We start from the raw sequence: 21238 nt of genomic DNA on the forward strand, positions 1-21238 counted from the left end.
CAATGTTTAACTGTAAGTACTTTCGAACCATGAATTTTGAACATAGTGTAAATGTTTTTTTTAGCTTATCATGAAATTCACAAGATAAATTCTCTTTGTGTGTGTGTGTGTGTGTGTGTGTGTGTGTGAAGAAAAGATTCCAGAATTTGAATGTAGTTACTGCTTTACTACTTCTGCAACATACTATTTTTGCTGAATTCTTACCTGTGCTGCTTGGAAGAGCAGAGTAAACAAGTAAAGTATAATGGTAAAATGTAAGTGATTTGTTTGGTTTTGATGTATAGTCTTTTTACTTATGATTAATATCTAAATACTCTAGGTGTTTAGATAAAATGTGAAATACTGTCACAATTAACTGTGATAAAAGTTGGTTCACTGAATAGTAATGGATAATTATGATAGTATGTTGCATGTAATCAAATGCCTAACATATTTTAAAGTAATTAATGGTGAGAAAAAGGACTATACATCAAAAACAAAATCAGAATTGTGTTACTATATTATTCATTTGTTACATTTTATAGGCTGACACTTGTTTGATGTTCTGGGAGGTCAACAACAAGGAACCATACTTCAGTGAAGGTACAAATATTCACTTTCCCCCTTTTTCTTTTAATTAAATGTTGTTCAGCTCTCAGAATAATAACTTCCAACCTGACAATATTTGAGCAAAGCAGCTAATGTAGAGGTTTTCCTGACATTCTTTTGATATTCCAGAAAAAAAAAATTAGTACCTAATCCAGATGATTGTTATTTTTTTAAAAGGGAAATCTATACTGTGGTAATTGTAGATGGTATGATATTGTACTGAAACAAGGCTGATATTTTAAGCTAATAAGTATACAAGAGATGAGACTGTACACTCTTCTGTTTATCAGTTTTTTTACTGTAATTTAATATTTCATCTGTTACCAACTGATGGATCTTGCTTTGCTAGCTTTGGTCAGTGATTCTCAATGTTTTGTTTTTGTAAAGACAGATTGTAAAAGTATCACTAACATAAATATGTTAATGAATTTTTCATATAAAATATTATTTTCTCTCAGTAAACATAGGATCAGTTTTTGTTTTTAATATGAAAGCTTGATCTTTACTCTCTAAACCTCCTTTAGAATGCTTATGGACCCCAAGGAGTCTGCAGGTTAAAGGTTGAGAAGGGTGTTTGGTGGTCAACACCATAAAGTTTTTTATATTGTTACTTAACTAAAGGACGTCACATCTAGATGTGACAATACATCAGGATCTTTTACACTCTGATAAATCATATTTTACAGTTAATTGCATAGTTTTCTTCTTGTTTTTGGTGGTTACGTGTAGTGACATCCAGATTTTCTGTTACCTTCAGAAATATGCTGTAAACCTGGTCTTACCACATAAAGGTGTAGACTAAAAACGTTTTTGAAGGTTTGAAATACAGTGTTATAAATTCAATATTTTTTTTAATGAAACTGAATCTGTTATTTTCACTTTATGAACAAAATCTTTGTTGTATAAATATTGAAGAAATTATCACCTTTTACATTTTTTTCTGTTACATTTCTATAGAAATATAGTGATGTGGGTTTGTAAAAGAGGAAAATTTGATGTTGTACATCTTGTAAGTTACTAATTTTTACATGAAAATTAACCAATCTATAATAGGTATAAAATACGTTGGTGATGTCCAAACCAAAGGAGCAGCACTTGTGCCCAAAAGAGCTTTAGAAGTTATGCAGGCAGAAGTCAATCGTGTTTTGCTTCTAGGTCCTGATTGTGTTGTTCCTGTTAGCTTTCAAGTTCCTCGAAAAGTAAAGTTTTTCTCAGTTATTATCCAAAATGTGAAGGTCACATTTTTTTAAAAAAGTAAAATACATTAGCAGTGATGTTTCTCTGAAGTGTTATGTTTTTGAAACTCATTAACTCTATCTGCATGAACATTCTTTGCTATGCATGTCATGATATTTAGTGATTTATACATTCAAAATTTAATAAAGTAATTTTTGTTTATGCTGTTATTACTATGGCATAAATTTTTAGCTAATAATGCATATAGTAATAGCATATAAATTTTTAGTTCTTAATTTTAAAAGGCAATATTAAAAACAAAATCCTCAATTTTCCCTAGTATGAGAAATGTGGCACTTTTTTATTTATAGGCATTCCTTCTAATTTATTCACCATTCCTCCAGTGAATACAACATTTGATATAAATTACTCACTACAAAATTGTCATTACTTAGACAAAGTATAATTGTTTATAGCCCTCAATTTTGTTTTGTTACAGAGCCTACAAATAGAAAATGACCCCTTTTACCACATCCATGTATTATATTGTCTTTCAGGATTTGATAATAGTTCTGTTATGTTTAATTCTTTATTTATAACCATTAAAAAACCAAGGTTTTTACCTATGAAATGATAAAATATGTTGATTTCTGAGAAGTCATCTGTGTCATCTTTAGAACAAGATTACTTCCAATGTCAACTCATTTGGATGAATTTATAATGGTTCTTGCTGCATAGTTAGAAAGCCAGAAAAATTATCATTATGGGAAATTTACTTTTGTAGCTTATCCTATGTTATTTTGTGCATTATTTAATTAAATAAAAATTTAGTGCACTATTAACATTGGTATAAAACAAAGTAGGGTTAAGTGTCACTGACAGTACACAGCAAAAAAAGGCTTAAGTAAATAGTTTCAAGCTTGTTTTAAGATGAATGTAGTTTTGTGTTAGTTTTAAGTCATTCAAGAATGAAAAAGTAATTTGGACTTATTGCGATTTAAAAAAAATTTTGGTGGTTACAAGGTCTGTCAAATTGACCTTATGTAGAGTTTGAGAAAATAACAGTAAAAAATGTAAAGTTTTACTAAAAATAAACTGTAGAAATGTATTTAGGAGGTTTTTAGAAATTATGCAAAAAAATGATATTTTTGAGATGAAATATATTTTTAATCTAAATAAAGAAATAACTTTGTATTCAGACTAGTTAAAAAAAGATATATTCACAGACAAATTTTTTTTTAGATTATTAAAAATATTTCACTAAACATTTGATTGTTTGTGAAAAACTCGTAATGTTTACTGAAAGTCTGCCAAATGTTTTGAATATACACATACTGTATTAAAAGTTAGTAGCATAAGTCATTGGTCAGTTTGGCTGAGCCCATGTAGAGAGAGTTAAAGGGTAAGGATTAACAATTGTATTTTGACAAGAACAAATTAATTATCTCTTACATTCTTAAAAAGGGGATTTACTACTGTTAAAATTTGACTTGCATCTTTCAAGTCTATAAATGAGTTGAACTAGTGTAAGTTTCAATTATTTTTAGTTTGTAGATAGTTGAATTTTTTGTTTGTGTTTGGGTTTTATAGATAAAAAATATTTTTCCATGCTATTTTAACTCCTTAAACCCAAGTGGACATTGCTAGTTTCTGGTTTAAAATTGTTTGTATTTAAACATCAAAGCTAAGATTTAGATTGTGGAAGACCTAGGACAAGTAATTTATGAGGAACTCTCACAAAAGACAGAGCATGAATTTTTAAGATTGACCTATATGCATATAAAACAGTTACCTCCTTTTCAAATAATACATTTGTTTTCAAACATTAAGTCAAAGTAAACAGAAGTACTAAAATTTTATGCATGTGGATAACTGTCAGCTTTTCACAATGTAAATATTTAAGTATAAACAAATACAACAGAATAAAAACATATTGTTGAGTTAGATAATTATTGGAACTATACAAGACTTGAAATTTGTCACAAGGTAATTACACAAGAACAGTAAGTTCATACAATCTTCATTTTTGCAGGTGAAATTTCATTACAAATTTTTTATTCTAAATCATGCAAAAGTAAGAAAAAAATGTCATTAGTATCCAAGGGCTCCAGGATATCTGGTTTGAAAGTGAGAACAACAAGGTTCAGAAACTTTGACTGTTATGAAAGACCTTAGATGATTCTTGATCAACTTTAGTTTAGAGAATGATCTTTTTTCCATTGGAGTTGGATATTATTGATGAGGGGTAAATTTTCAGCTCCATTTCAGTGTTGGGAAAGGGGACCATATTCATGGTCATTTTGTTCATTGTAGCTACTCTAACAGTTTTTACCACTTTCATTTAGTAATACCTTGAATTGAATCAGTTCATCATCGAGGTCCTCATTTAGGTCTGAGGTACATATCCTGCCAACTTTTAAACCTGCTGATTTGGTTGGAGTCCATTTCTAAACTTCTATGGAGAAATATCAAATCAGTCATTCATCTCTGTGTAAGTGCTTGCATCCCTATCAAACTCTGTATTTAGCACATCAATTAAGAAATGAATCTCTCAACATGAAGCACTGTTGAAACTCAGCTCCTATCTTGGCTGTGTGATCATAATCTCAAGAGTCCAAACAGACATTATTTTCATGTTTACATGACCTTTGGTTACATTCTGTTGACTGAGTGTTCTATACCATCAGCTACAAAACCATCAAAGTGACCACACGAAGACTGAACAAATGTTGAAAGAGATTTCAGGAGAGCTACAACTGTGTTGAGATTAGTGGACTCATTTTGGAGACTTTTTCTTGTCTGATTGAAATTGTTGGAAATGGTATGCCAGAATGCAGTTTAAAACCAGTTTCCAGTGTGCACATTTATTCGTAAAGAGAAGATGCTGTGTTCCTGGTCTCATCTTTCTGGCTCGCATCATTAGCAGAGCAGTCTACAACATCATCTGTTTTATTGTAACCCTCGTATACTCCTTTTGGTCTCAATTCATCTATTAAACCTTTTGTGATGGGCTCTGTATAATATACACAAGTTCATCTACATGTTTCTGTGTGTTAAGTATTTGCCCTATAGCTATTGATACAGCATGTGTATCTTCACAAAATTTGAAAGACTTTTAGTAAAGATTACAAGTATTTTGTACACAAAAAGTCAGATTTTTAATGAAATATGTTTATTAAAGATTTATATAAATATGTTGAGTCTGTTTCATTACTAATCTAAGTGCAAGAGATTTCATGTTACGATTTTAAAAAATATTTTTCATCCCTAAAATCTTGGATATTATTTGTATAATCTCTAAAAACCTTTTAAATATGTTTCAAACATTTGTTTTTAGTAGGACTTTATATTTTATTTTCTGTAATCTGTGTGGGAATGTCATTTGACCAACCTTGTAACTATTGTAAAAATTAGGAGATAAATATAAATTGCTTTTTTCATGCTATACTAATTAGTATATTACTTACACTATACTAATTGATATAGCATAAACAAAAAGCAATTTTTAATAAAATTTTGAACATAAGACACTTAAACTTTGTAATGCACAGAAAAGGATACTTGGGGTGAGAAGGTTAATGAATACTAATATTTCGTGTTTTTAAAATTTGAGGGTAAGATTTAAATTTTTTAAAAGGAAAACCTTTACCTTTTACAATTTTGAAAATCAAAGATAAGTCATATGATGCATAAGACTTGAAATTTAATTTTTTTTAAAAATAAAAGTAACTTTTTCAATGGTTTGTGATAGTTTCCTGTACTAAATATAGATGTGTAATTGAAGTAATGGTTATTAGGCTCACACTAATTAAATGTTTAGTACATTTTTTTATATTGTCTTTGTCTAAGTTGGATTTCATAGAAACTTTCACAAAGCTTTAAAATTTTAAATATACACATAAATATTAGTTCATTCTATGAAAAATGAATAGTTAATAAAAATTGAGATAATGTTATTTCATGTAAAATAATTTTCTCATTCTGTGATTTAATTTCCAGTCTTACAGAGATTATCATGAAGAGTTGTTTCCTGATACTGCAGGAACTGAGCCAAGTCTAACCTGTGATGAATGGATGATGGGAAGGAATGATACGGTAAGACTTAGCTACATTTATCGTTATTGGTGTTTAATGAAGTTCATGCAAGTTCAAATGAGATCTCTCTGCACTTTATATTCTTAATTTTGAAGTTAGAGATCAAAGGGAAGGCATTTAGCTAACACTACCCACTGTTAACTTGCAGGCTACTTTAATTAAACAGTTAGATCTGACAATCATTCTTATTGTATGCCTATGGCTCCAAAGTGTGTATCTTGATTTTTCTTGGTTGTGACAGTTGTAAACCACAAAACCCTGGTTATCTAAAGTCTAATATTCTAAACACTGGGCCTTGCTTACCCAGTGTTTTCAAATAAGTCCCCAAATAAATTTTGTGAACTAAAAATTGCACTGTTTGAATAAAATGATCAAAATTATTAGTATATTTACTGCTGTTCCTCTATTTGTACTTTTGAACAAAACTTGCCACTGACACAGTAATTTTCTCAACTTCAACAGATGCAGCAAGTTGTCAATAAACTATCACATTAAAAAACATCAAACATATGACATATTCATATGAGTTAGATAATTCTTAATCTTTGAAATTTTGTCTAAACATAATTAAACATCCATTTATGTCTTCATCTATGGTTGTATCAGGCTATTGCATATGAAATGTCAGGTTTTCATAGGAAAATGTGAAACAAGTGCATCTTTTTGTTTAATTTATTTAATCAAAATAAGCTCCTTTTAAACCCAATACGTTTCTACCAACAAGTTTTAAGTTTATAAATTCCATCTTTAAAGAATTAGATGTTCTTTGATGTAATGCAGTTTTCAAAGGCACTTTCAATCGACCTTTGTTTGCAAACATATTTAAGAAAGGGATAACATGTAGGAGAAAGATCTGTTCAATATGGTGAATAAGGTAAAGTTTCAAACTGAAGTTTGTTGGGTTTTTGGATAGTAACGAGTGAGACATGAAGCCGAGCGTTGTCATAAAGCATTATGGGCCCACTGTGATTGACAACGTCTGGATGTTTTCATGACAACTTTTGATGCATAATTTCTGGTTTACAACAATATTTTTGCTGTGATTGTCTCTACAGGATTTAAGAATGAATAATGGATCACGCTTGCTGATGACCATCAAACATTGACCATGGTTGCTTCTAGGGTGAAGAGCTGGTTTCTGCATATCTTTTGGTGCTTCTTTGTAGTCAAGCCACTGTCAGGGTCATCGTAAGTTGTAAAGAATCCATTTTTCATCACAGGTGATAACTCTATGGAGAAACAGGTTGTTTTTGTTGCAAATAAGCAGCAAGGAACAAATCTAAACTTATCTTGTTGGATGGCATTCAGTTAATTTATGAGGTACCCATTTATCAAGCTTTTTTGCCTTACCAATTACTTCAAGATGTCAGAAAACTGTTGAATAATGAACATTAAGTTTATCAGCAAGTTCTCTCATGGATTGGCAGGTATCTGATTCAACTAAGCCCTTCAATTCTTTCTTATTAGCCCTTTTGCTACAGGCCTAGTGTAATACATGAGTTTGTCTACACATTTGCACACATTAAGCATTTGTATTATAACTTTTGATACAGCATGTGTGTCTTCATAAAATTTCTTATAATTTTAGTAAAGATTACAAGTATTTTGTACACAAATAATCAGATTGTTTAATGAAATGTTTTTACTAAAGATTTGTTTGTGAAAGTAGTCTTTCATTACTAGTCTGAGTGCAAACTTATTTCATGTTACAATTAAAAACTATTCTTCATCCCAAAATCTCTAATATTATTTATATAATATCTAAAACCTCCTAAATGCATTTGGAACGTTTGTTTTCAGTAAGACTGTGTTTTGTTATTTTCCATATTCTAACTATTATATTGACCTTCCAGTCATGCCTAGCTAACATTATAGAACTTGCATTGATGCAGTGCATGTGCATTCATTATGTATCCAGTTATATAAAATTGACCTTAAATCTTCCCTGTCTTGGCTGTTTTAGTGGACTAATATTTTGCAATACACAGTCACATTTCAATTATTATACACTTTATATATGTATGTAGATCTATTTAGAAATAAATTGTTAAATTTATCTATTTTTTAAATGCAGAACAATAAATTGAGCAGTGAAGCAAACAAGTATCTCTTTTCTCTACAACCTTTGTACTCAGTTGCTACTGGACATGGCTGCTAAGTCTTTTAAAATTTCACACATTGAAGATATCAAACAAATGTTTTTAGAGATTTTATATATAGTGTTGAATAACCAAAAAAATCATAAATAACTACATTGATACCATAGAATTCCACTATAATTTATTAAGCTTCGTAACTAGCGTATATATAGATTTTTAAAAATATGAGACTTTGAGCAGATTAAAGATGCAACTTAATTGAAATTTTAGATTGAAATAAGGTGTAAACCTTTTCAGAGAATTAAAAGTGTCAGAGAAAACCACTGGGGACATTCTAAGCTGTTGATTGGTTATTCACATGTCATATATTGAAGTGTATACTAAAGACTGTTTCCAAATATGGAAAGAGGTGAACAGGGCTGCTGTTTGATTCAGTATATAAACCATATCTTGACAAAATGAAAAGATACAACTTATTTTACATTCTAGCCTGTCATTGTTGGTAATTTAAGTTCCTGTTTCATAGGAAATAATATGTAGTATTTTGACATCTCAAACATAATTTGACCTAGTCCTGCATTTAACATACAAAGTGACTTGCAAAAATCAATATTTAAATATATTCTTTTAATATTTACTTTTAAATTAAGAAATTAACTAATGTATAATGCAAAAATTTGAATTACAATTTACAGTTTGATACTAAACTTATTAACAAAAATTCATAAAATAGTAGTTCAATAAACTTTTGGATGCAAGTCAATCAATGTAATGATGTGGCGTTTGATCTGTGACTCGTAGCAAAAAGGTTAATGGCTGTTTGATGGTGTCCCCAAGGCTTGTGACTCCAGAGCAAAATTGAAACCAACATTGTACTGTGCATTCATTAGCTGTACCATCACCAAATGCATAATTGATATTAGGAGTTGCTGTCACTGCATTGTGACCAAGCTTGAACTTGTACAAGAAAATTACATGAATATAAATTTTATACCTGGTAACAAAAAATTAATATAAATATTTAGTTTTTGAAATAACAGAAGAAAAAAAAGTGAGGTTGAGATGAATCAGACAATATACTATATTATTCTGACAAAGTTATGATAATGCTTCTCTTTAAGCCACAAGTAGTAGTTTCATACTTGCACATGGAACTCTGACATTTCATATGCAACAGCCTGGTACTAAATTATGCCAACAGAATAGAAAAGTAGCATTTTCCAAGTTATGAATGAATTACAAGAAAGCAGTGTTATTTAAATTCTAACTGCCAGACATTATTTTTAATGTAATGATTTAATGATTATAAATTGGCATAAATAAACCATTTGTTATAAGGGGCATTTTGAAACATTTTACAACTAACTTTGTATATTACATGTAACAGTTTATTTTTTAACTTTTACAACATTTTTAATTAAACTTATTTATACAATGAAATTAAAGTGAGTTATTTTCAAAGTACAAGATTTACAACTTACTGTGTTGTGTATAATGTTTACAGTAACTTAACAGTTTCAACATTTTAACATGAAATGCCTCTTGCAGGTGAAATTTTTGTAACTTAAAATGTTATTGATTTTTAAATTGCTGTTATTTTCCTAGTTCTTCTGTTTATAAGGTGGTTGTGTGAAAGGGAAGTGTTGAAAAGTTACTTATAGCTTCCTAAAATGTATTTCAGGAGTGCTAGGGTTCTATGACAATATTATTGGAAGATTTACTACATCTTTAGATGTAGTTAGATTAACTACCAACAACATTTTACTTGACAATGTAATTATTTTTATATTGTTTTAAAATATCGCAACTAAAGTATGGTACAAAATGTATAAGAGCAAATAATAAACATTGAACAGTTTAATATTTTCTTTAATGAAATTCAAAGCACAAAGTATTCTTTCATTAATTGTTTTTTCAAAGGGTGCATTTTTTTATTTTTTGGTTAAAGAAATATGTATCTTTACAAATTGATTTTTAAAAAGTTCTGATTTTATGCGTGTAGGTCTCAAAGATAAGCTTAAATCCAAGAAAATGGCCAAGCAATGGTTTACTGAAGTTTAATCATGTACTGGGGTCGGGACCCACTAAAACTATTCTGTCTAAAATGGATGAAGATTTAGAATTGCAGGATCCAGAATTTATTGAGAAAGAAAAATGTTTAAAAACATCTCTTCAAAAGCCACCTGTTCTTAAGAAGGTTTGTAAATAAATGCAAATGAGTAATCATAAAATAAAACATTTTCTTTTGATGTTTGTCCAATTTCATCTTCCACTTAGTTTCACTGTGCCTTAACTTTATTGTGCCTGTTGATGTTAGAAGTTTTTTGTATAAACATACACATTCTTTTTTTTCCCAATTATGAAGAGACAGAGGTGGAAAGCTGTCATGTAGATAAGAAAATTTGACAAACTAAATATAATAATAGTATGCTTCCTTTAAGTATTTATTGGTTCTACCACTTATTTCATGATGTAATTGCTTATTCTTGTTTCCTCTGATTTGATGAACCTGACCAAAATACACTTTCTTTATTATTAGTTATTTCAATGATAAATTGTAATGAGAAGTTTGAGTCTTTGGTATTTAGTGTCTATATAATTCCACTAGCTTTAAAGTGGACACATAAAAAAAACAACAGTTATTTATAGGATAGAGGTGAATGAAATGGCTTGTGACTATGAAAAAGAAAAACCTTTTGAAAGCTGATTCAGTTGTAAAGAATGGACCTGTTTAGTTACTACCTCTAGTTAAAGTTTCCTTAAGATTTAGTATAAATATATTGCAATGAAAAGTTGTATATGTTAACTACCTTATAAACTAAATTTATTATTGAATTTCATCAATAGCCTCTTCTAGCACCTAAGCCTGCTCTTTGGTCTTCTTCCTTAAATGGAGCTCAAAATTTAGTGACAAACCTTGGTAGTTCTCATTTTGATACTGCAAAGGCACAAATGAACAACAATAACAATCTGGTATCACCAGAGCCTCGCCAGAACCTAATGACAACAGAACAATCTCAAAATGAGATATCAACAGAACCTAACCAACATCATCGGCCAAGGCCAGGTAGAAAATTTGCTGGTAAGTAGATATAAAGTTAAGATTTGTTATTTGGGGTTTAAAATATTTTAGAAAATATTGCAAAATGTATGTTGTCTATCTTTGGTAGACATTTACCATTAGTCTTTAGTCAGTGGAGAATATAGGCATTTTATAGTTGAATTTATGATATTTAAAGAAGTACATTGTTCTCAGGATAACTGATTTTTAGAAGTATTTTTATGAAGTCAGTGCTTTTACAGGAAAGGAAAATATTGGATTTCTGTATACTTGTTTTTGGACTACATGTAACATATTTTATATCTTGTGTGGAACTTGTATATATTATTAAATTATCATATTGTTAAAGATAAATTGAATTTGCTCTTGTATAGAAGGCAAGTATTGTTGAATTATCATTATTATATAAAGCAAACATTATATATTCAAGTGCAGAAAGTATGTTTTTTAAAATTATTATTATTATACAGAAGAAATGTTAAGCATTGGTATGTACATGTAGAAGGTACATGCTGTAGAACATATGCATCATTGAATTATGAAGTAAAAGAGTTGAGAAATGGTCATGTAGAGCAAGCATTGTCAAGTATGTGGAAAGAAAATGAGCATTAGAAAACTGTTATATATTCATGTATGGAAGTAGTATACTTTTTAATTATTATTGTGTGGGTAAAAATGTTAAATATTGAAAATATGTATCACTTGCAGTGTAATTACATAGAAAAAGTTAAATGTTTTTCTTTTTAATACAGTACATTACTCTTTCATACATAGTTATTCTTGTTCAGTGCTGCCCTCTATGTGAAAAAGTTTTACACATGCCTCAAGCCTTGAAGCTCTCACATCTGAAATTGATTAATTCAAATGCATCTTGCATACAAATCATCATGTGATAACTCTTCACCAATACTTTATACTGTTTTAGTTTCTGAATAATTTTATTATTATCTGTTGCTCAGTTCTTTAACACAAGTTTCAATAAATTGGTTAAAATGCATAGTCCAGTTCAGGTTAGAAATTAAGTTGTATATTTTCTCATATACCATTTAATTAAGCTTACCAGGAGTCTGTGATTCATATCTTGTGGTTTGGTTACTTATTCAACCATAGTTCTCTCCCTACTGGATATGCTACTCCCTATTTCTACTTGTATCTGTGATACATTTTTCCACTGGGTGAAAAGCATATCCTAGTACAGAAGTGGTGTGGTCTCTCACATAGACTCTTAACCCTGAAGTTCTCCTCTTTGAGAGTGTCCTTCAGATACTTTTGAAGGATGCTTTTTCTTTCCTTTGCGATTGTCCCTCCATTTGTTCAGTGTGAGATTATAGCTATTTATATCAGAAAGGGTAATATACTCTATCTGAAGCTATAATTTTTCAATATTGAAAATGTGTTTCTGGTAGACTTCCCATCCTTCCCTTGGGTAATACCTAGTGCTTCCATTTTCTGCAGAAGTGATAGTTCAGTAGAATTCAATAGAGGGTGTCACATGCATCAAGAAAATGTTGTACTCCCATTGGTGGAGAGTTGTAAAGGATGGTTTACATGCGAGATGCATTGTAATCAGTCAATTTCAATATTGGGGAGATAAAAAGGCTTGTGGCATACGTACATTGTTTTGCATATAGAGGGCAGCACTGAACAATATTCACTATAACGTGACTAGTTCTTAAGTAAACATTTATGAAAGACCACTGGTCTACAAAATAATCTGTTAAATGCATACTCCATACAATTTGCATAACCTTTAGAACCTCTGAAAGGCAGATCTACATTTTTTTAGTGTTTCTGTGTATTCTATATGGTATTTACTCTACCACAAATTCCCTAAATGAGCAATGTTAGGGTCACATGAATAGTTGATAACTCTAATCTCAAGTACACATGTTGAATGTCACTCTGTAAAAGGTCGTGGCTTATGCATTTTGAACCTCACTGATGCACGTTGGTTTAATGGATGGTACCTTGTAAATGTTTGTGTGGAAATTTAATTTCACATGTGATAATATTGAATTATTTTATGAGATGCAAATACTCATGAAAATTAAATATAAAAACTTTGCTTCTTCTTTGGAATCAGTAAGAGTCTCAAAATTTCGTCACTTGAATGGAACTATTCATCCCAAGGAAACTCATATTACCAACCTTACTAATGTGAGCATGAGTATACCAGGTGAAAGCAATGGATTTGATGCTAATATTGAACGTGTTGCTGTTCCACTAGGAGGCTCTGGAGGAAATATTGCTGTGTTTGAAGTAAGCAAAACAGTTTTTTTCATAAGGTTATGTAACAGTTTTTTTCACATTTGAAGAGTTTAAGGCTTATAAACTAATAAAATTGGGTATGCCTTTGAATGTTGTATGACAGTGAAATATTATTAGGTGAAGCATGGCTGATAGCTGAAGGAAACAGTATTTTAACAAAAGTGATTCTGAGGAGAGACTGGAAAAAAAATTCTGTGGTGAGATAAAGGGATTCATATGAATATATAGCTGTATGGATCTTTACATTTTTTATAAGTTTATATTAATGTTCATGATAAACTATTTAAAAAAAATGAAAATTTCTTCCTTTATTCGTAACTTATTCTGTATTAGGAGTTTTTGTTTCTTCAGTTAGCTAACAGAGGACGACTTCAAGAGGGGCTCATTCCCAGCTTGATGTGTGGAAGTGGACTTATGGACTTTTCTTGGGATCCATTTGATCACCACAGACTTGTAACAGGTATTCAATTTGTCTAGCTCCCATTTAATAGACATTTGTATCTTTATCAGCTTACCATTGTAAATGGTAAAGGGAGTCTTTTCAGTAATGAAACTTCAGTGGATTTTTTTAATGCATGATGATGAAAGATGTTGAATGACATCTTTATGTCTAAATGCTGTTGAACACACTTTTTCTGTACTTAAAATCATTTGAAGTTTATAAGTAATTGTAGGTTATCAGATGAGTTCATTTGAAGCTGTTAGTGCATCCAGTACTGAATATATACAAAGGATTAAAAAAAATTAAACTTTCTGTGCAGTTTTACATTGTAAAGAAAACAACAAAACTTAATTATATTTAAGATATGAACTTTTAGAACATAAAGATTAAGAATTCAGAGAGGTTCCAGAGTTGGGTAACATAAACAATTGTCTAAGGAATTTACATTCTATGAAATAAATATATATCATGAAGGTATTAAGGATTTAAGTTGTTTTGTTTTTTTACTGCCTACTTCTGTTGAAACAAACATTTGTGTAAGCTTGGTATCTCTCTACACTCTACAGTACTTAGTTTTATTTCCTGTAATTTCAGGCTGTGAAGATGGATATGTTCGAATATGGACTATTCCTGATGGTGGAATCCAAGAGAGTATGTCAGACCCAGCTGAACATTTCCAAACTCATTCCGAGAAAATTTATTCAGTTCATTTTAATCCTTGTGCCAAAGACGTGTTGGTTACGGCTAGTCAAGATCTGTCTGTCAAGATATGGGACTTGGTCACAAAAGAGGAAAAAATCATGTTAGAAGGACACCAGGACCAGGTGTTAAAGTTTTATTCTTTTTCTAGTTATAATTGAAAAAGTTAATAAATTGATGGATAAAAATTCTTAGCAAATTCTTAAAATTGTAATAATGTATTGATTTTTTTAAAATTTAGTTTTAAATTATAAAATTATTTGAATTGTTTTAGTTTCTTTTGGTGGTATAACAATTTATAATTTTAGCTAACTGTTTATAAGTAATTACGATACAGCTTGCTTTGTGCAGAGCTGTATTTACATTGAATCTAAGAAAATTCTCAGTGAAAAATATTGATGGAAAGTGTGCAAGGTAAGAATGTGTCCTGAATACTGTATCATTTTAAAATTATAACATATTAGTAACATGTTCTCTCATATGTAGGAACTGTAATTTATAATTATTTTAAACTTCTTTTTATTTTATAGCATTGTTCATTATCTCACAATTGATGTTAATTGGACAGTATTAGGTTTCTTTAAAGAGTAAGCAGACAAAAGAACTTCTGACTTTAAACTTATTCTGGTTTCAGATTTTCAGCTTAGCATGGAGCCCAGATGGTTGTTTATTAGCTACAGTGGCCAAAGACAAAAAAATCAGAATATATGACCCTAGAAACTCTTCATTACCCATTCGGGAAGGACCAGGTCCAGAAGGAAGTCGAGGTGCCAGAGCAGTATGGGTATTAGGTGGATCACACCTAGTTGTATCTGGATTTAGCAAGTATGAAACTACATTTATCATACATAATTTTACAATCTCAAGATCTTATCATAATAATATAAACAAGTTTGGAAATCAATATTGTTTTGATATTTGTAATTTGGAGGGGGGGGAGTATGATCCAATGTTTAGCATGCCGGATTGGATCTGAGGTTCCATGATAATTGCTTTACACACTGGAGCTATAGGTGTGATGTAAGAATAATTATGAAATCCCATTGTTTGATTAGACTACCTACTGGTGGTGTTGATCTTCCCTTTAGTATAACACTTCAACATTAGTGGTGACTAACCCTTTAATTGTATTATGACTTGTAAAACAAGAGCATTTCCATAAAGGACTTGGTTAATGATTTATTCAAAAGTATAAACTGAATCTTTTTGGGACTACAAGATTTAATGACCAAGAGAAGTATATACTAATAGAAACACACATGCTTATATAGGTGGTTTACTGTATTGCATGGTAGCAAAACTCGTAAAATAGTATATGACATTTTTATAAATGATGTATCCTTGTAATAGTGTAGTATACTATTGCAATGAAAGATTGATTGTCTGCTGGCCTAGTGACTCGATCTTTTTTTGAAATGCACTGTGTGAATTAAACAAAATTTCATAAATACATCAGAAAAATGTTCATGAACAGCACTTTAGATGTGTGTATATATACAATTCTACTGTTATACCTTTTGTATTGTGTGTTCATTATTAAAATTAATAATTATTGATTGATAACAAGATATTTCACTATGTAACAAATTAGAAATGTTCATTATACATTGTAAGATTTTTGGTATTTGTACTTTTCTCTTGTTAAAGTGTTGTAATATTTTACGAAAAATTGGGTTTACCAGATTTCAAAAATTAAGTTACCTAACACAAAATGTTTTAATAAATTTTTGTTCACAGATTATAATATTCTATGTTGCAAATTAACTTATCAACTTTTGTAAAGTGTTCTAGCTGAATTGTCAAATGATTATTGTGCTTTTTGACTAAAATGAGTCATCCTACTTTTTGTGATATCATTAAAATACTAAATCCTAAGCCTTCTGAATATTTAAATAAACTTTTTTACTATCTCTATAAAAGTCTTAACTACATACTTATAAATGTATGTCAGATACTGTACCTCATCTTGAATTATAAGGTGCTGAAAGTAGAGAAGAGTTCTTATTGGCTTAGGTGAATTTCAGTGAGTGACATTTGAAAAGGTTGTAGGTTGCTAGTCTGCCAGTTGATTAGGGTTAGAGTAGTGAGGGACTGTATTTTTATAAATGTTAAATTCAAAGTCATTAATAGTCTACAAAGAATAAACTTAACTATATCCAGACTTGGAAACACCTTTCAGATTTCAAGTTCACACTTGCATATCAATTTTCAAAATTTTAAATAATAAAAATAATAAGTATAGATGTATAACAACTATTTTCATGAAAAAATACTTCAGAATTGATAATATGATATATGTGTAACATTTATTTTTGTGTAATTTGAAAAATGTTCAAACTTACATGAGCTTCACTTACAAACAATTATTGATTTCTCTTTAATTTTTATACCAATCCCAAAGGATAAGGTAATTTTTGCAAAAAGTTGCAACCTGTTGAGGGTGTAGTTTCCAAGGAGTTCTCATGTGATTTCCATTCTCTCTCTGATTTCATTATTACAGTTTCTTGTTCATATCCTTTTAAACTTTTGCATCATGTTATGTGAAAAGACTACTAATGAAGATTTTTTCTGTAAATAGCTGCAGATAAAGTTTAAATACCATTGAACGGAGCATGTTATAAACTATTTATATCAATGTAGAGTGAATAAAGTGGTATGTTGAATAATTTATGGTTTCATGGAAAAGTGGTTAGATGGAACTCCAGCACAGAAGAATAATGGAAGTTGATGGGAAGTTGATTATTTTTTTATAATTTCATTAGATGCTATTTTCATTTCTGAAAGTGTTTTTATTTAAATTATATTTGTTTGAATGATAAGGATTTTCTGATGAAATATTTGGTAATCTAAACGTAGTTAAACTAATTTAGAGTATATGGTAGGTGATGGAAAAATTTCCAGTGACTTAAACCTTTGTGTATTGAATAATTATATTAAGTTTATCATATATCAAACAATGCAAGTTCTTTATCCAAAAGAAACTATATATTAGAAGCAAATTGATTTTTATAAAAAAATATTGTTACTTAGCTTAACCTGGTGACATTGTGACAGGTCATGATTTAGGTCTCCAATAAATCTAAGTTTTTACTGTTTTTTTTTTTCTGATTTTTGGCTGGAAGCAGGGCATACCCTGGACTAAATTTTTCTGTAGCCAGGCTATTAGCCAAATTATTTTTTTTGGTAGTCAATTTTACCCAGTGTTTTAGCCAGATAGGTTTGATTCGTATCCAACCCTCCAGCCAGTCACATACGATAAGACAGTCAAAGAATAAATGACAACTAAGTTCTTATCATACATTTTATTTCAATGAATTTATCATTTATCAAATTTATTATAAAACAACAGTTTCACAGTTACAAAGTTCAATGATCTGATGAATTCGCTGCATATTGGCTCAATTTATAGAGCATATTTCCACTAATTAACATTTAGTTTTTTACAAGTACGTGTCTATTATGGTACTAATCCAGTAATTGCTTTTAATTAAACTTACCTGCCAAGCCATGCGCCATTAGATAATGTAATTACACGTTTGAAAGCCATCACAATCTTCGTGGTCGTCCTTTAATTATATCGCCGCTAATCAACCACATATAAATGAGTTATTCGTGTCAAGCCGTTAGGTCGCTGTTGATTGAACAATTTTTCACACGTTTGTCGATCCTGACCATGACTTTGCATGAATGCAGATGGGTTATTGATTTTTATCTGCTTACCACATGCTTGCATTAAAAAACGTTGATGTAGTGAACCAGTCTAGCATTTTGTAAACAACAGTGTTTCGCTGGTATATTCGCCAATTACAATTTTTCTTTGCCAAAAAACAAAAATAATAGCCATTGGCGAATATGGCGAGCGACAGCGTGAGCCCTGTGGAAGTGATGACTACTGCAACTGGCAAAAGAAATATTGATAAAATTGTAACTGATTGGAAGTGTAAAATGGAACCTGGTTATCAGTAATAATGATAAAGCTCTATAGCAGTGGAACTATTTTTTCTTTTAAACTAGATGTACAGTTGCAAAATTTTGAAATTCACAAAATAAAAAAATTGAGAAAAGTGAATTAAATTATATATATATATATATATATATAATTTTTTTAAAAGTCAAAAATATATAATGTTAAGTAATTTTTGCAAACATGCAGTTTTAATTAAGTATTTCAGCATAAGAAGATAAAATATTGTATTTTAATACAAGTCTGTAAAAGGTTTAGAAAAACAATGTGTAACAGCATAACATTTGATATGAATGTACTTAAAACATTTTTTACAGTTTTGCAAAAAAGAAAAATTAGTTATTTTAATATTTTTCTTAGAATTGATATCTAAAATCAGAAATAGAATGCAAAGTTTTTAAGTTTAACACTGTTTATGTATTTAAAAAAGCTGATGTATGTGCATCACTGTTTTCTTAAAAATATGTTGTTTGTATTTTCCTGTTAGTGAACCACCATTGTTGGACTTGCACTCAATTTTATTGTTTAGTCAATAAATATTTCAGTAAAATTAAAATATACAAAACATTTACTTACTGAAAAAAAATTTTGAATAAAAAGTTAAATCACAGTTGAGATCAACATATATTTTTAAGCTCTGTTACAACCTAGTTTAAACTCTTTCATTATTAAGAGAATTTGGCTATTGTGCCTTTTCCATTTAGTAAGCTTGTAAAATGAGGTATTATTTTTGTAGTTTCATAGGAATTGAAGAGATGTAATTAGAACTTGTTTTCAGTTACTTTTGCATTTTAAATAAAATGTGACATTGATAATTGTAAAAATATCTATCCAGGGCAGTTTTCTTCACAATAATTATGCACGTACATATGTTTTACAGGATTTCTGAAAGACAGATCAGTGTTTATGAAAGTACTGACCTTTCATCACCACTGACTACAGAAGGAATAGATGTCAGCCCAGCAATACTAATTCCATTTTATGATGAAAATAGTTCATCTCTTTTTTTAAGTGGAAAGGTAAGTAACACATTTTTGTTTTACTGAATGAATGAGTACAATAAGGCTATAAGGTAGACAAGTTTGTTATGTTTGACTGATTTATAATTTTTGTTTTTATACTCTCCAATATTAAAATTACTTAAGGTAGAGTTTTCTTCCAGTGATAAAGCTGATAGTAATTTAAAGTATTGTAAATTTATCACTAAACTTTATTTAGTTTTTAACTTGTAATTAAAAAAAAAAGATCATAGATACTTTGTTTTGTCAAAATGGTTACCTTAACTTGCTGGATTACATTTATATTTGGTGGATTGAATGTATGTCTATAAACCCATTCAGTGGAGTGTGTGAATTGCAGGTCAGTTTTATTTATCCATGTCTGATTGAATGTTAGAACATTCAGAAAGAACTCATCATAAGGTTCCAAATGCTGTCACCTCAAGGAAAATTTAGGTAGGAGATGTTTCATAAAGTAAACAACTTTTTTGTAACAAACATACTGCCAAAATCATCTGTTAAAAAAAAATAACCCATAGATTTTAACTACCAGATTCAGTGATTGTCACATATTTACATTCATTCAAGTCTACTTACTTCTTTAAGAAGCTGCTGTGGTGGGGTCTCTAATGTTGGAGAAGTTCTTTACTAAGTAGTTCATTATTCATTTGGGTGTTCTCTTTAATTCCCATCTCAGTCAGGGCCAGCCTTTTCCACTTGGCTTCAGAATAAGGAATGAGCAATCACAATGGCCTTATCTTCTCTCTCTTCATGAGAGGTTCTATCTCTTTTGAGGATGTGTACTTGCATGGAAGCTTTCATTGTCTTGGGTGAGGCACACATGCATTCTCTTCAATGGAAGATTTTTGATCAGTGGAACTTCTCCCATAATCCCTTTGACTATTATATTTACTTTTCCCTGGGAACAGGGATGACCCTGCTTGGAGAATCTCATTCCTTCACTTTTTCCTACTCTCAACTGTTCACAGATGCTTCTTTGATAGGTTGAAGGCTTTATTTGATCATATCTGTAATCAGTTAAAGAGGCTAATCTCCTCTTCAACATCCTAGAACTTTTGACAGCTCATCAGGTTATGTATCATTTCCTTCCACTTGCACCCACAGAAGTGTGTGAATCAACAATGTACAATGTGTGTATGTAAAATACTCATGATTGTCAGTATTATTGCTAGTTAAATTTTCTGGAACCTCACCTTAAAGTTTATAAGTAGCAATACTTGAAGAGACAGTTTATATTGTTGGTTTGATACATATACTGCAAACCATGGAATCTATAATTGTGATAAAAATCTTGTTAATTCAAAAACTATGGATATTTGAATATGATGAACTTCAGTGAATTAACTTCGGACATTAGTATTTCTACAAGGACATGTTTCTGTTAGGGAAAAATTCACGTGCAAAGAAGCTAGTTTCTTTCCCATCAAGAAAAGTGTACCTGTGTATCACATAGAACTAATTAGCTCCTTGTGAACTTTCAATAAAATATTTAGTTCCAGATCAGATAGAAGACTCAGTATTGTTTGTAAAACTTGTGTATAAAATATTAATTGTAATAAACATTATTATAAATTGTATTGTTTGTATAATATTAAAATATATTTATGTTAGGAAAGAAAATTGTGTATCAGTATTGCTGGCAAATATAAAGTTGACACTGCTTGATATTTGATTAACTTCTACACAAAAGTTAATTTCTGGTTGTTTCAAATCACAATGCATAACATAGTAAATCAGAAGCTCATTGAAGATAAATTATGATATGTAATGTCTGTAATCAATTATATCACCAAGCAAGGGGTAACCAAGTCCAAATTCCTGTGTTTT

At 30.0% G+C, this 21238-nt stretch overlaps 1 protein-coding gene across 4 annotated transcripts in view; it reads left to right on the forward strand.

Annotated features, from left to right (window-relative positions):
- Positions 1-21238, forward strand: part of pod1 (coronin) — a 68741-nt gene that overhangs the window by 30761 nt on the left and 16742 nt on the right. For all 4 annotated transcript variants that reach the window (XM_076503934.1, XM_076503931.1, XM_076503932.1 and 1 more), the window contains exons 11-20: positions 525-582; positions 1642-1787; positions 5764-5859; positions 9961-10155; positions 10806-11040; positions 13103-13278; positions 13639-13747; positions 14324-14553; positions 15063-15253; positions 19273-19411. In XM_076503934.1, coding sequence (XP_076360049.1) covers positions 525-582; positions 1642-1787; positions 5764-5859; positions 9961-10155; positions 10806-11040; positions 13103-13278; positions 13639-13747; positions 14324-14553; positions 15063-15253; positions 19273-19411 — 1575 coding nt within the window. The remainder of the gene's footprint in view (positions 1-524; positions 583-1641; positions 1788-5763; positions 5860-9960; positions 10156-10805; positions 11041-13102; positions 13279-13638; positions 13748-14323; positions 14554-15062; positions 15254-19272; positions 19412-21238) is intronic.

Source organism: Tachypleus tridentatus, chromosome 6, assembly GCF_004210375.1.
Source record: "Tachypleus tridentatus isolate NWPU-2018 chromosome 6, ASM421037v1, whole genome shotgun sequence".
NCBI lineage: Eukaryota > Metazoa > Arthropoda > Merostomata > Xiphosura > Limulidae > Tachypleus > Tachypleus tridentatus.